The sequence below is a fragment of the Loxodonta africana genome, chromosome 10, assembly GCF_030014295.1.
Source record: "Loxodonta africana isolate mLoxAfr1 chromosome 10, mLoxAfr1.hap2, whole genome shotgun sequence".
NCBI lineage: Eukaryota > Metazoa > Chordata > Mammalia > Proboscidea > Elephantidae > Loxodonta > Loxodonta africana.
The window spans coordinates 85,860,728-85,874,966 of record NC_087351.1 but is presented as its reverse complement, the minus strand read 5'-3'; the positions used below and the strand labels follow the sequence as shown (position 1 = coordinate 85,874,966).

Sequence of the window (14,239 nt, the reverse complement as noted above, 5' to 3'; positions counted from 1 at the left end):
TTGCTATGAGTCATAATTGACTTGATGGCAACGGGTTTCATCTTTTTGGAAGGAAAGAAGGTACTATGCTGAGCCTCGAGGGGGAAAGAGAAATGAGGTCTCGCTTTCATCCTTGTGTGTAAGGAGGCCTACCTGCCCCTATGAGTGGTGAGAGAGCAGAGCTTGAGCCAAGGCCCGTGTGGCACAGAGGTTAAGTGCTCCCAAGTTGGACTCTGGTAGCCTGGGTTTGAAGCCTGACTCCTCTACTTACGGGCTATGTGATCTGAGTAACAATTTACCTACCTCTCTGAGCCTCAGCTTCTTCCCACAGGAAATGAAAATCATATCTTCCCTATGTAATGCCTTTAGCATAGTATCTGGCACATAGCAAGTAGTCCATAATTGTCAATTATCACGATGAGGCCAAGGGAGTTCTTCAGAAGGAAAAAAAAAGAAAAGAAAAGAAAAAAAAACATAACAAAGCAAAACACTAAATCTAAGCATTTGTTCTCTACAGTGTTTTCCATGCTAGCTAAACCTGGCAACAGCCTGCCCAAGAGTTAAGGAAGAGCCAAGGGGGCTCTTGCCAAAATATTCTGCAGCTGTTAAGCATTTTAACAAGGAAGACTATGTAGCAATGTGGGTGATTTTGAAGGGCAGAAGGGGGTAGAAGTAGTCCTTGTGCAGTCTACTTAGAGAGCCAAATATTAACTATGTGAGGTGTCCTGAAATTAAAAGTTAAAAATAAATTGTATGGAATAGGAATGATTTATAAATTCTGGCCATGCTATTCTAGATTGGCCAAGACTTCTCGGAGCAGGTAGGAATTGAGCTGGGCATGGAAATACGGATAGGATTTGTGTCGGGTATGGAAGAAAGGCTATTTCATGTGGGGGGTACAGGAAGAACTGCCAGTATGTGAAGGGGGAATACTCAGAGAAGAGCTGGGAGACTCATTTGGCTCAAGCAGAGGTTACATGTCAGGACAAGGTCATAAACTGGGGTCATAATCATGGAGAACCCTGAATGCCAGGCTTAACTGCCTGAACTTTATGCTATAAGCCTTTTGAACAGAGAGAAAACAACATTTGAGGAAAAACTACAAATGTGGGATACCATTGAAAACTAGTCATCTCTCATAAGGAGAAAAGTTTCTGAGCTTTGGGGACAAATGTGGGAATTGGAAGCAAAGGTCTGATACAAGGTACAAGGAATATTTAGAATGTTGCACCATCTCTTTCTTTTGTCCTTCTAATGCACATGGCTCCCCTCTCCATCTTCCAAGTTTCCTCTTCCCTCATTGATATGCGCTACCAATTTCTGCTCCCCTAGAGTTCCTGTCATGCCCTTAACAGGTGCCTGATCACACCTCCAGGCCCTGCCTCTGGGCCAGCGGAGCGGAAGGAAGCATTTGCTCGGAAGCAACATGAGCAAATCCCCAAAGGAAAAGACCTTTCTCTCCCACCGTTTCCACCAGCCACTCCCACCACGGCTGAGATGGGGCATGATTTTCTGCTACGTGAAACCCAGAAACAATGACGAGTGTGCCTCAGTCTCCAGTGTGCCTCCAGCCTTCCACTTCAGTCCACAGCACTGTCTGCACCTCAAGAACCAGTATTTGAAAAATGCTGCTGCAAACCTTACCTTCTCTCAGGAGGTGGTGAGGCAGCGAGGGCTGCCTTGCATCCCTTATAACCAGTACAGCTTTGACCACCTCTACGATGTAGACAACATCATCCAGTCTCCCAAGATCAGGAAGGCTGGACCTGAGAAACCTGTCAGCTTCAAGTTCTTGGATTCCTCAGATCCCTCAGCGGAGGTCACCTTCCAGGTTGTGAAGACAGAAAGCTCTGCCAATCTTAAAAAGAAGCTGAAAAAATCAAAGTCAGCAAGCACACTGCTGGAAAAACCTCACCCCCGCATCTTTCGTCACTGCAGGGAATCGTCTCTGGTGGGTCTGCCACCTTCTCCAGATGTGGACCTTGGAGAGAGGGAAGCCTGGCTCCCGCCTCTCGAGAAGGAGGCCAGAGCCTGGGAGGCTCTTGTGCTGGAAAAGCTGAACAAGCGCACAGCGCGGTGGATCATGAACAAGCGTCCTCTAAGGCCTGGGGTATCCCCCAACAAGTGGCAGAGCTTCCTGCATCAGCAGTATGACTGGAGTCACATCCGGGATGAGCTCACCTCCGCCAGTGACCTGGAGCTCCTAGATAAGCTGGAGGCAGAAGAAGTAGCGGAGTTTGAAGACAAAAGTATCATTTTGCCTCAGCAAGAGAAAGAGAAGCCAGAGCTGCTGCTTCCTGTTTACTACAGGTAGACTGGCTCGGGCCTCAGCCCTGCCTTTGAGCATCCCTGGCTCCCCTTCAAGGACTCCTGGGTGGGCCTGCATTCCTCATTTCATAATGCACTCTCCATCAATCCCACCTGTTCTCCACTGCCACCCTGCTGTCTGAGGAATCGCCTTAAAGTAAGGTTTCTCAACCTTGGCACTACTGACTTTTGGGTTGAATCTTTGTTGTGGGGCTGCCCTACACACATTGTAGGATATTTAGTAGCATCCCAGGCCTCTATCCACTAGATGCCAGTAGTACCCTTCAGCCCGTTATATGTTGCTGAGTTGGTTCTAACTCATTGCAACCCTATGTACAACAGAACAAAACACTGCCCAGTCTTGCACCATTCCCACAATCATTGATACGTTTGAGCCCTTTGTTGCAGCCACTGTGTCAATCCATCTCATTGAGGGTCCTACTCTTTTTTGCTCTTTACCTCTACTTTACCAGCATGATGTTCCTCCCCAGGGACTGGTCCCTCCTGATAACATGTCCAAAGTACATGAGACAGTCTCGACATGCTTGCTTCTACGAAGAATTCTTGTTGTACTTCTTTCAAGACAGATTTGTTCATTCTTCTGGCAGTCCATTGTATATTCAATATTCTTCCCAACACCATAATTCAAAGGCTTCAATTATTCTTCGGTCTTCCTTATTCATTGTCGGGCTTTCACATGCATAGGAGGTGATTGAAAATATCACAGCTTGGGTCAGGTACACTTTAGTCCTCAATGTAACATCTTTGCTTTTTAACACTTGAAAGAGGTCTTTTGCAGCAGATTTGCCCGATGCAATACATTGTTTGATTTCTTGACTGCTGCTTCCATGGACATTGATTGTGGACCCAAGTAAAATGAAAACCTTGACAACTTCACTATTTTCTCCATTTATCAGGATGCTACTTATTGGGCCCGTTGTGGGGATTTTTGTTCTCTTTATGTTGAGGTGTAATCCATACTGAAGGCTGTAGTCTTTGATCTTCATTGGTAAGTGCGTGCTGCAAGTCCTCTTGTGTCATCTGCATTTCACAGGTTGTTAATGAGTCTTTCTCCAATCCAGATGCCTTGTTCTTCTTCATATAGTCCAGTTTCTGGGTTTATTTGCTCAGCATACAAATTGAATAAGTATGGTGAAAGGATACAACCCTGATGCATACCTTTCCTAATTTTAAACCGTGCAGTATTCAGTATTCCCTCACTTTGTTCAAACAACTGCCTCTTTATCTATGTACAGGTTCCACATGAGCACAATTAAGTGTTCTGGAATTCCCATTCTTTGCAATGTTATCCATAATTTGTTATGATGCACACAGTCGAATGCCTTTACATAGTCAATAAAACACAGGTAAACATCTTTCTGGTATTCTCTGCTTTCAGCCAAAATCCATCTGACATCAGCAATGATACCCTTTTTCCATGTCTTCTAATCGGGCTTGAATTTCTGGCAGTTCCCTGTCGATATACTGCTACAACCATTTTCGAATTATATTCAGCATAATTTTACTTGCATGTGATATTAATGATATTGTTCAATAATTTCCCCATTCCGTCAGATCAGCTTTCTTTGGAATGGGCACAAATATGGATCTCTTCCCGTCAGTTGGCGAGGTAGCCAACTGACCAGGTATGCTGAATTTCTTGGCATAGATGAGTGAATGCTTCCAGCGTTGCATCCGTTCGTTGAAACGTCTCAATTGGCATTCCATCAATTCCTGGAGCCTTGTTTTTTGCCAATGCCTTCAGTGCAGCTTGGACTTGCCCTTCAGTATCATTAGTTCTTGATCATATGCTACCTCCTGAAATGGCTGCATGTCAACCAATTCTTTTTGTTACTGTGACTCTGTGTATTCCCCTCCATCTTCTTTTGATGCTTCCTGTATCGTTTAATAGTTTCTCGTAGAATCCTTCAATATTGCAATTTGAGGCTTGGATTTTTTCTTCAGCTCTTTCAGCTTCAGACATGCCAAGCATGTTCTTCCCTTTTGGTTTTCTGATTCCAGGTCTTCACACATTTCATTATAATACTTTATTTTGTCTTCTCGAGCTGCCCTTTCAAATCTTTTGTTCAGCTCTTTTACTTCATCATTTCTTCTTTTCACTTTAGCTACTCTACATTCAAGAGGAAGTTTCAGAGTCTCTTCTGATATCCATTTTGGTCTTTTTCTTGTTTTTTAATGACCTTTTGCCTTCTTCATTTACGACGTCCTTGATGTCAGTCCACAACTTGTCTGGTCTTTGGTCATTAGTGTTCAGTGAGTCAAATCTATCTTGCAATGGTCTCTAGATTCAGGTGGGATAAGTTACTCAAGGTCATACCTTGGCTTTGATGGACTTCTAATTTTCTTCAGCTTCAACTTAAATTTGCATATGAGCAATTGATGGCCTGTTCTGCAGTCGGCCCCTGGTCTTGTTCTGACTGATGATATTGAGCTTCTCCATCATCTCTTTCCACAGATGCAGTCAATTTGATTCTTGTGTATTCTATCTAGCAAGGTCCATGTGTATAGTTGCTGTTTATGCTGTTGAAAAAAGGTATTTGCAATGAAGAATTTGTTGGTCTTGCAAAATTCTATCATGAGATCTTCAGCATCATTTCATCACCAAGGCCATATCTTCCAGCTACCCATTCTTTGTTTCCAACTTTCGTATTCCAATCACCAGTAATTATCAGTGCATCTTGATTGCATGTTTGGTCAATTTCAGACTGCAGAATTTAGTAAAAATCTTCAGTTTTTTCATCTTTGGCTTTAGTGGTTGGTGTGTAAATTTTAATAATAGTCGTATTAACTGGTCTTCTTTGTAGGCTTATGAATATTATCCTATCACTGACAGCATTGTATTTCAGGATAAATCTTGAATTTTTTTTTTTTTTTACAACAAATGCAATGCTATTCCTCTTCACTTTGTCATTCCCAGCATAGTAGACCGTATCATTGTCCAATTCAAAATGGCCAACGTCAGTTCATTTCAGCTCACTAATGCTTATGATGATCAATATTCGAGTGTTCCATTACATTTCTGACAATTTCCAATTTTCCTTGATTCATCCTTCATACATTCCATGTTCCAGTTATTAATGGATGTACGCTGTTTCTTCTTATTTTGAGTTGTGCCACATCAGCAAATGAAAATCCCAAAAACTTTACTCCATCCACATCACTAAAGTGGACTCTACGTCGAGGAGGCAGCTCTTCCCCAGTCATATTTTGAGTGCCTTCCAACCTGAGGGATGCCTCCAGACATTGACAAATGACCTATGGGGGAACAAAAATCGCCCCTAGTTGAGAGCCACTGCCTTAAAGGATCCGTTCTCAGTCTTCTCTAGCCAACATAGCTATTCTGCTGATACAGTCACTGCCAGGGACTCCCAGAAATGCATCCATGTTGAGAGTGAGGAAGCAGAGAGACCTAGTGGCTCTGGGATTTGTTAGGTCCTGCCTCACTTTGAATTAGAAACCAGTGTGTCATTGACTCGAAAACCAACCACCAGCAGAGCAGAGAACAAAACAACCTGATAGAACAGGATTGCTTGGCATTTCTCAGAGATCGCTACTTTTTCATTAGAAGCTAGAGCAAAGACCAGAGCTATCATAATATCCCTGATTCCCAAAAGAAAATTAAAAATAGGTAGAAATCCATTTATTTATTCATTTATTGGACAGTTAAAAATTGTGTTCCTACTGCTTGCCAGGTACTCTGTAAAGTGCTGGCAATACAATGTAAATGTGAAAGACATGGACCTATCCTTTAAGGAGCCTGTCTACTGGTGTGGGCAGACATTAAATAATCATACAAATAATAGATGAAGTGAGATAACATAGGAGTTGGGGTCCCTTCCCCAACTGCATGCAACCCTAAGGGTACCAGTGCTAAAAAGGTTTATGCTGAGAGCGTGGCCACTCTATCATGCTGTCTAGTGGCTGCAGAATGAGTGGCTCCATCAGTGGAGAAGGAAGGTGACTGTAGGTGGTCCCTTCTGGCAACTCCATATTCAACTGACACTTTGGGGGCAAGACCAATATCTAAGTATAGGTATTCTTTGGATGTTCATGTGTATATGAGCTGAACTTAAAGAGGGGAAGGAGTGAGCTGCAGATCTCATGGCAACGAGGAGCAGTCCATCTTCTACCCTTCCTCCCTTCTCCCCTTCTCTTACTCCTACCAAGATTGCCTGATTACTTGCCACAAGTGCAGACAGCTGAAATAGTGCCTGGCAACAATAAGACTGCTGAGGCTGTCAGTAGAAAGAGGACCAACTACCAGTCCCAAAACCAGAGCTACTTCCGCCAAGTGAATCCCCGAGCTGGAAAGTTTGCTTACTCCACGGACAACACCTTTGAACAGGAGATTTACTTTGGTAATAGAGTGGGCCCTGTGGTGGGGGTGAGGTGGACACGGAGCAGGGCGGTGGTTGGGGGATAGACACAGTTGTGGGTTTATGGCTTGTCTCTGGATGCAACCTTGGGTGTGGATGAGGCCCAGGATGACCCAGGTTTTCAGGGTAACATCCCCTGGTTACTAGCACAGGAGTTGGGGAAAAGAGGGCAGTAGTATCTGGTGAAGAAGGAACTATTCTCCCTCTTCTCCTTTCTCTATCTTTCTATTTTACTAAGAAGGCTGGAATTGTAAAGTAGGCAAGATTTGATTTTGGAAATAACTGACCTCTTCTCTATGTACTCTACTTCTTCTCTGTCCACACTTCTCTATTCTGTCACCTTGAGCTATCCCTCACTGAGGTGATATGTTGCGAAGAAATCATGGGCTTTACTGTCGGGTAGATCTGGGTTTGAATTCCGGCTTAGCCACTTCCCAGTAACCTTCAACAAATAATTCCTTGAAGCCTTACGTACTTGGCAAGTAGCATGTAAAACGATGTTAACACAAATGCACTTGGAGTAATGTGTAAACAAGAAAGCATCTAAAATGCTTCTTGCCCAATGCCTGGCACACAGAAGGGGCTCGATAAATGTCTACTACCTTCCCCTCCCATCTTGCTATCCTTTAGAGTCTAGGTTTCCAGGACATCTTATGTAGGTCTGCATGTTTCTTCTTTCCTGATCTCATCTTGCTCTTAAACTGCTGTCAGCAGAAAGTCTTTTAAAAGTGTTTTAACAGAATTATTCAGACCAAGGTATTAATGACTGATTTAGAGATTAATTAGGTACTCTTCCTTTAGTATCTATTTTTTCACAGTGGACAATCCTATAAGTTAAATAGGTTCTGCCTTACTGATAGAAAACATCAGCATCCTTGGTTCTCAGGTATCTCTGAGCATTCTCTATGAGGCCACCAGCTGTGACATTCCTAAGCAACAATCACCTAGCAAGGATGTGTCCACAACATGGTAGTCATGGGTCCCTGGGACTCACATAGGGCAAAAAGGAATTGTGTCTGATCATGGTGACTAGAAACCCAGAAAGAGGGGCAGGAGGGAGGCGCTGGGGGACTCATTATTTTTGTCTGTTCACAGACAATGTCCAGATCATCCAGAAGGCTGGAGCAAAGGGAGACCAAATTTTCCTGGAAAACCTCAATCAGTACAACAAGCAGCTGCGTAAGGTCTTCCCTGAAACTCCAGAAAAGTGGAGCTCCCAGTCAATTCCTGAAGCATGTAAGCAGGAAGCTGGTAATGGGGGGGTAATGATGGAAGTGTGGCTATTTAAGGCCCCTAGGTCATGGGCTAGGGCACCACCAGCTTCTAGGGGAGTCTCTTTCTACTAATTAAAAGTCATCTCATAAAATTATAAAACACAACTGCAACTAGGAAGAGCTTCAATGGAGTACCTGTTCAGCTGAAATCAAATCTAACTTAGGTGTAACCAAGTGGTTTAGGGCTAATAATTACCAATGAGGAAGGTTCCACATCAAATTCTTCTAGAGCAAGTATGTAAAACCCCTGACCCAGCCCCACACATTCTGTCCTTTTCCGTTGGGCTGCCTCTACCTTCTTACTCCACACTAAGCCCATACCTGCCTCAGGTCCTAAGGCTTTCCTCTGTTGTAAGTCTCTATTTCACAAGTACATCATTTATCATACTCTAAGACAGATGCAGAGGTGACCAAGAATGTGCTTATCAAACAAAATGTATCCATCCTCCAAGAGACTATGTCTCTGTTTTCTACAACTCTTCTCTTTGTAGTGCCATTATTCAGATGGGCTCCCTAGTATGTAGAAACTAACAGTAGTAGTGACACATTTTTTTCTTCACCAGCCCCCAACCTCTGTCTCTAGTGCTGCCTGGTTAGGCAACAGCCACTAGGGTAGAAGGGGTGCTAATGATGGCAGCTATGGGCAACTTCCCCCAAACTCACACACTCTCCGCCTTTGTTGAGGACCACCACTATGATGCAGTGGAGAAAACACCCAGACAGGCCTCAGGTCAGGTCTTGGCAAGTCACCTTCTGGGGCTTCAGCTATTTCATTAAAATGGAGACACTAATCATTTCTACAGCAAGGCAATTTTGTGATACTTGTATGAGGTGACGTTGTGAATATGTTTTTTAAACCATTATGTACAGTAAAAACTCTAGGCATTATCATTAGTATACTACCTTCCTCCACAAACCAATTCCATTCTTCATGTTTTTGCCTCTGAGAATAGGCAAATCCATAGAGAAAGAAAGTAAACTGGTGGTTGCCAAGGGCTGGGGAAAGGGGCAAATGGGTACATGGTTTCTTTTTGGGGTGATGAAAATGTTCTAAAATTAGATGATGATGATAGTTGCATAACTCTGTGAATATACTAAAAACCAGGACACTGCACACTTTAAAAGGATGAATTTTAGAGTATGTGAATTATACCTCAATAAAGCTCTTATTTTAAAAAAGTCCTCAGAGGGTCCTGCTGCTTTCCCAGAAGTTTTCATCCCCTACCTCACTTGCTTCACAGGCATTTTTTTCCCAACAGGTACTGGACACCTCCCCTCAGATATAGAACATTTAATAAATGATGCTATACGAGTTGTCACATCAAACTTTTTAAAACAGCATTTGAGATTGAGCTGGGGGAAGTCAGTATAGTAATATACACACACCTTCTGATAACCATTTTATTAATCATCTCAGGAAACGGAGTTAGGTATGAAACGACCTGGAAAAAGTAGGAAAATTCCTGGGGTTAGATGTGGTAGATTTTTTTTCCCCTCCATTTTGTTAAATTGAAAAACTTGAATGATTTCTTTAAAATTATGAAAATCATCAAGACAAGAGTATGCCCAGAAGTTCACTATAGTTCCTACATACCAAACACAGGTTGTATGCTATGAGTTATAAACACAAGGACCCCATTTGTTTCTGCCTTCAAATTGTACTGTGCCTTTTGTCCCAGAGAAAATGAAAAGGTTCTTTGTGTACTGCCTTTGGCTGACTTTTGATGTGAAAGTTAACTAGAGGATGTGTTTCTACCTGCATACTAGTAGAGCTCAAAGGACTAGAAGTAAAGTAGATAGTGGTAATAATACTTGTTTATTCCCATAGAGGTTAAGTACCAGACATTCAAGACGGTCTTGCCACAATCTATTTTTACTCCTTCAGAAGGGGGATAGAGAGGGAGTGGGGTTAATTCAGCTGTGTCTCTGTTCCCTGGGATGGGTTTCAAGCAGGCTGAGAGAAGAGAAGTGAGGGAATGTGATGTGACAAATTGTCTACTTGCAGGGTGGGAGCATATGTCTGGAGCTGGGTCCACAGTCCAGGCTGCATCCATCCTGCACTGCAAAGGAAGGAAGCCTCAGCACTCTGCTGAGTGCCCCAGCATGACCAAGCTGGGCGAGGGGCATTTGGAGGAGATGGCTATATGACATCTGAGATGAACTACCCTGGAGTCTCACAGGACTCTGTACATTAGAAGTAGCCTATGTATTGCCCTCTTTGCTCAAAGAAAAAAAAAGATTCACAGCAAATCTGAAGGTGTTAGAATTGGAATGAAATCTTGGAAGAAACAGAAATGGTTAATAGTGATGGATCAGAACATGAGACTGATAGGCAAGGTAGCAAATAACGAATTTAGTAAGTCTGGAAATGTTTTTCTCTCTGTCTTCCCTTCTCCTTCTCTACACAGCTTCTTTTCTGAGAATGAGGCTTTCTGAATTTGTTTGATATCATGGAGTCCAGAAAACATAACTATAACTATTTTTATTTAACAACTATACACAACTACGTTTACATAATAATTCTGTCTTTTTCTGTTCTCAAATTTCTGTTATTTGTCATAACTTGGAAAATCTTTAAAATTTAGCAGCTTGTAGTACCATTCCTCCCTCAAAATTAAAAATATTAAAAAGAAAACTTAGTAAATCAGGAATTAAAAGCCAACTACACTCCATTGTAAATTGCAATATATCAAATACTGAATTTTTATGAGCAAACTTTGTTACACATAAACATATTTATGCTCTTAAAGATTTATTAAGCTTATAAAAAGGTTTGTACATATTTTGGTTTCTCTCTCTGGTCTCCCCCCATCACCATGGCTGTATCATTTTTTAACATCTCTCTCCCACCATCATGACTTTGTTATTTCTGTAGTCTGGACTCTTCATAACTCCTTATTAGAATTATACTCAATTCCCTATATAATCATGGGAAAACTTGCTCTAGAGAGGTTTGTTTTTTCTTGGTGTTAGTCACGTACAGGACAACGATGCTAGTTGGGAAGCCTATGTGGCAGGGCCTAGGGCACCGGGGCGAGAAGACCTCACATTGCCATGTTGACACAGCTTGTAGGCCCAGGAAAGGAGGTATACGCTGGGCTGCTTTGCCCATCCCGCCCAAGGATCTGTTGCTGCAAGCGGGTGAGAAGGACATGTACACTAAGTCCAGGAGACAGCGGAAGCAGGCAAAGTCACCGAAGGAGGATGTGACCTGGGAACTAGTGGTCCTGCGGAGGATGCTGCAGGAATGGAGGACTGCCTGGTCTCTGAGTGAGTGAAGGGAGGTCCTGAGACATTGGTATGTATTTAAGAGGGGGTGGTCTCACCTTGTACTAGAGTATCTCTATCTTTTTAAATCCATCCCTGTCTTCTGAGATGTAAAGATCTGGTTGCCTCACCAAAGCTAGACTAGTCAAGAGCCTTGCACACAAGGGGTGTCAGATGAATGCCAGTTTACATATATCTGGGTGCTTTCTGCAAGGGTAGGCAGAAAGGCCAGGAGAGGGAAATCATATTCCCATTTTACTTCAGTAATTTGTGGAAACTCATTACACTAAGAACTAGGCAGGGATCCTATCTTGCTCATCTCTGGAACTTTATGCCCAATAAATGATGCACAAAGGGAAGGATGAAATAATGCTGCCCAAGCAATGAAAATGTAGTGATCAAAAGAAACTGTAGCTGACTGTGGTAAAAACAACCCCTCTCTAATTCATTTGCAAAGCTGAGATTATCATATGTCTACTCTGACTTCAGAGATACGGGAGTAGAAGGCAGAGATATGGGACTCTCTAGGGCAAAGTAGGGGCCCAGCAAGAACTGTTGAAAGCTACGGTATTTGAGGACTTGAGGGCTGCTGGCTTTCGAAACATGAGAGACTAGTACAGGAAAAAGACGGGTGATCCATTAAGTAAAAAGGATCACATAAATGAAAAATGGTTGAAAAAGAGATTCTCCATTAAGTGTACTATAGTAGGGAGCATCCAGAGATAATAGGAGCATTGAAATCAAAGTCTGAAACCTGCAAAGAGAACAGGCAGTAACCAAAATGACCAGGACCTTGAAAGGCAGGTGGAAGAGGCCTCAAAGGCGAGGAAACCCTAATGATCATCACAATAATCGACCTGTACTGAGGCCTCATTTTCTGCCAAGCATCTTGCTAAACACTTTGTCTAGTTAACACATTTAGTCCTCAAAATAATTTAATATGGTAGGTTCTAGTATTATTCCCATTTTACAAATGAGAAATCTCAGGCTCAGAGAGGTTAAGTAGTTTATCTGAGGTCACACAGCTAATAACCAGGATTCCAAACCAGCTATGTTTGACAACAAAATACCCTTAAACACTATGTTTTACTGCCCCTTTGATTTTCCAGATGGCAACAATCAAGAATTTAAGCAAAGAGAATAGAAGATAAGATAGAATTGGAGGAAGTTTTGTTTGGGAACTGAGAGGGTACATGGATCATCAGAGAAATAACTTCCCCAAGGACCCCATCTCTAGGGCTCTTTATTCTTCTGGGCTAATGTTTTGCTAGAATTGTCCTCGGGGAAATGTGACTTCTTGTCACCTGCCTGTGGTAGAGTATCTAATTCTAACCAGGTGGTTCTCTTCCATTTCCCTCACTGTGGGATAGTCATCAAGTGGCACCATGAGACAGTGGAGGGCCTGCAACGGAACTTGACAGACATGCATGATGACATCCGGATCCAAGCCATCATCACGTGTGCCACGGCAGCTTTGGAGCGGCCCCGGATGGCTACCAGCCAGGGGGACTCAGGTGAGAGCCAGGACTAGAATGCTTATAAGCAACTCACAGAGCCACAGAACATTTGATTTGGTGGGGACTTTGGAGCTCATCTAAACAAATGTGGATATCAAGACCCAAAGACTGGCCTGAATTTATACAACTTATCAGCAGTAGAGGAGTCCCTGGGTAGTACAAAAAGGTTAACATGTTTGGCTGCAAACCAAAAGGTTGGAGGTTCAAGTCCACCCAAAGGTGCCTCAGAAGAAAGGCCTGGAGATCTACTTGTGAAAAAGTAGCCATTGAAAACCCTATAGAACACATTCCACTCTGATACACATGGGGTTGCCATGAGTTGCGGTTGACTTGATGGCAACTGGTTCTGTTTTTGGTTTGTCAGCAACAGAGATGATATATAGATGATAAACAGAGATGATTAAAATTCCTGACTTCTAGTCCAATGCCTTTTGTACACCTCATTGCCTTCTGTTTGCTCAGTGGCTTGCGGAGAAGTTTACATTTCCCCACTTTGAGAGATACCATTCATAATAGTAAAAAACTACACTTTAAAAAATACTTTCCCTCCAACTCCGTTTTAGCTCTTCTCATGACAGCACATCTCTAACTTAGTATGGCCCAAACTGAATTCATTACTGTCCCCATAGACCCCATCTCTATTAACTGCCCCAGTTTCTGAGCCAGGACCCTGGAAGTCATTCTGGACAACTCCTTCTTCTTCCCACAGCCAGTTAATCATTAAATGCCACTGTCTCAATATGCATTGTTACGAGGTCCTTAACACAGGGGGGCTTCCTGGATTGGCAAAAATATCCATGCATGGGAGAGGGTGGTATATCCGTGGGAACAGCGGAAGCCTCATGCTGGGACCTCTTGCAGACTTTGCCTGACATGTTTCTTCACTTGTAAACTTTCTGGTAATAAATGGATGACTGTAAGTATTAAAAAAAAAAAAATTTCCATTGTTTTCTCCCTCCTAAATCTCTCATTTTTTCTCCTAAACTATGAAAGAAATATGTAACTGTTAATGTTAGTAAATATATATGTATTCTCCCAACCTCTTTCCCAGCTCCCTACCCCACCTCCAGGTAGCCAGTATTTACAGTTTGGCATATATCCTTCTACATCTTTCCCATATGCCAACATATAAAAGCATCTTTTCTATTAATTACAAAAATGAGTGTTGAATATGATCAGGCACTTTGTGGTTTCCTCATTTATTTATGGATATGAGGAATTCTGTTGTTAAGTTCTTAGAATAAATCCGACCAGATCACGGTATGTTATCCTTTTATAACTCCACTCAGCTTGATTTGTTAATTCTTTAGAATTTTTTTTATCTACACTCATAAGTGAGATTAGTATATACTTTTGTTTTTATTTATACTATTTTCATTAAGTTTTAGTTTTTCCTAGCTTTGTAAAATTAATTGAGGGGTTCTCCATTTTTCCCAAATAGTCTGTAGTCTTTTGAAGAGGAAAAATCAATAGCTTTTCTCTTTACTAGCAATAAGCA

At 42.3% G+C, this 14,239-nt stretch overlaps 2 protein-coding genes across 2 annotated transcripts in view; one reads left to right on the top strand and one right to left on the bottom strand.

Annotated features, from left to right (window-relative positions):
* LOC100670605 (acyl-coenzyme A thioesterase 1) overlaps positions 1 to 14,239 on the bottom strand; it is a 47,919-nt gene that overhangs the window by 20,231 nt on the left and 13,449 nt on the right. The gene's annotated exons all lie outside the window — the stretch shown is intronic.
* The window catches only part of HEATR4 (HEAT repeat containing 4), a 40,439-nt gene continuing 26,612 nt past the window's right edge, over positions 413 to 14,239 (top strand). Inside the window, 5 exon segments of the mRNA XM_010588909.3 lie at positions 413 to 2,289; positions 6,475 to 6,665; positions 7,779 to 7,919; positions 11,024 to 11,227; positions 12,595 to 12,738. Coding sequence (XP_010587211.1) covers positions 1,406 to 2,289; positions 6,475 to 6,665; positions 7,779 to 7,919; positions 11,024 to 11,227; positions 12,595 to 12,738 — 1,564 coding nt within the window. The 5' untranslated portion in view covers positions 413 to 1,405.